General features: G+C 34.6%; 1 protein-coding gene across 1 annotated transcript; it reads left to right on the top strand.

Moving 5' to 3' along the window:
* The first annotated feature begins 6 nt into the window (after nucleotides 1-6).
* Nucleotides 7-710, top strand: LOC109591696 (uncharacterized). Its single transcript, XM_020007370.1, has 2 exons — nucleotides 7-85; nucleotides 137-710. Exon 2 carries the CDS (start codon nucleotides 202-204, stop codon nucleotides 640-642), a length of 441 nt encoding a protein of 146 aa, XP_019862929.1. The 5' UTR covers nucleotides 7-85; nucleotides 137-201; the 3' UTR covers nucleotides 643-710.
* Nucleotides 711-1,559: the final 849 nt, after the last annotated feature.

Raw genomic sequence — 1,559 nt, 5'->3', positions numbered from 1 at the left:
GATAAAAAAGAAAATGTTAACTTTGATGCAGTTAAAAATCACACTAGCCTTACTGATGCTTCATCTGATTCTCATGATCAGCAAGGTAAATTTTGAATGATAATATTTAATTTTGTCATTTGTTATAATTATTTAGTTGTAATTCCTGTTCCAAAAAATCTATTGGAAAATTTCAAATTATTGAGAACGTCATTTGCTATTATGATGTATAATGTGTTAAAAGTTATCAGACAAAAGCCTCCACCTCTCGATGACCTAAAGGAGCTCCTGCGGCTTTACATATCCAGAGGTTTAGAATCAAAGCTAGATAGTTGTTCTGATGTATCTGGTGTATTTCGTGTGATTATGGGAGAGTGTTCATTGACTAATATTAGTCTGTTAGAAGCTGTAGTTGAAGAATTTAAAGTCACTGAAGCTGAGGGTTACATTAAAAATTTCAGGACAACATTGACAGAGTCCTGTAAATCTCTATCAGTTAGTTTTGGCCTGAAGGAGAGGCTCTCTCATCATCTTCAGTGTGAAACAATAACATTTGTCTTGGACTGGGAACCTGAAGAGCATGTGTTGCAAGATATTAAAGATATTCTTGCCAAGATAACTGGTAAACTTATCGTGATAAAGTATATTGAGCCAAGTGTATGATAAGTTTATGGTATTTAATTATTGTTATTGATAATCTATTATTTTTGTCCATTATTAATAATGAATGTTTGAAGAGTAAAGGAATTAAGGAAATTTCCTTATCACTTAGGCTTAGCCACACCTCTTGCAAGTTGCAAGTTGCAACTGTATGATCCTTTAGCTAGCTAAGCCTAGCGCCTAGCTTGAATCATCCATCATAGATTCATAGTATCACTATCTATGCTTGAACAGACTCAACATGTCCTTCTCTAGCTCTTTCTTTGCTTCTATATTCAGCTGCTGTATTTTATTGACTGCTGTAACCTTCTCAGAAGTAACAGGTTCACCAAATTTTTTACACAAAATCACCAATTTGTCATGTTTCCAGGTACCTGTACAGAAGGTAGTGTAACATTATTTGGGAGTACAAGAGAATATGAAGGACTAGTATCAGTTTGTTATAATGGCACCTGGTCTGTACTGTGTGCTGGTACTGACAGCAGGTGGAATGTAGACACTGCCACCATTGTATGTAGATCACTCAACTATAAAGGAGCTGGCAGTAAGTATTTGTACATATTTTGTAATTCTTATTAATTTGCTATTATTTTTTGCATATTTTTTTAATGGCTACATAGTATATTGTTCATTATAATCTGTAATTTTTTATGTACAAACTAGAATCATAACAAAATGGCTGAATGTGCAAAAATCAAATAATCACAACTCTTCTTCTATTACTCTAGCTCTCTTTCTTTCTCCTCTCTCTGTTTCTCTAGTTATATTAAAGGATCTTGGCTGGTCCAATGGTACTTCTTCTGCCTTACCAGCTGTCCAGTTCACCTCCTCTCAGTGTACTGGTGGAGCTGCTAACATCATAACTGATTGTGCTAGTTTTGAGTCCATTACTTATTGTCCTGAACATCAATACAGTGGAG

Source organism: Amphimedon queenslandica, unplaced genomic scaffold, assembly GCF_000090795.2.
Source record: "Amphimedon queenslandica unplaced genomic scaffold, v1.1 AMPQUscaffold_7494_Cont20555, whole genome shotgun sequence".
In the NCBI taxonomy this organism is placed as follows: Eukaryota; Metazoa; Porifera; class Demospongiae; order Haplosclerida; family Niphatidae; genus Amphimedon; species Amphimedon queenslandica.
Note: the sequence above shows the minus strand (reverse complement) of the source record. Positions and strands in the feature narration are given on the sequence as shown.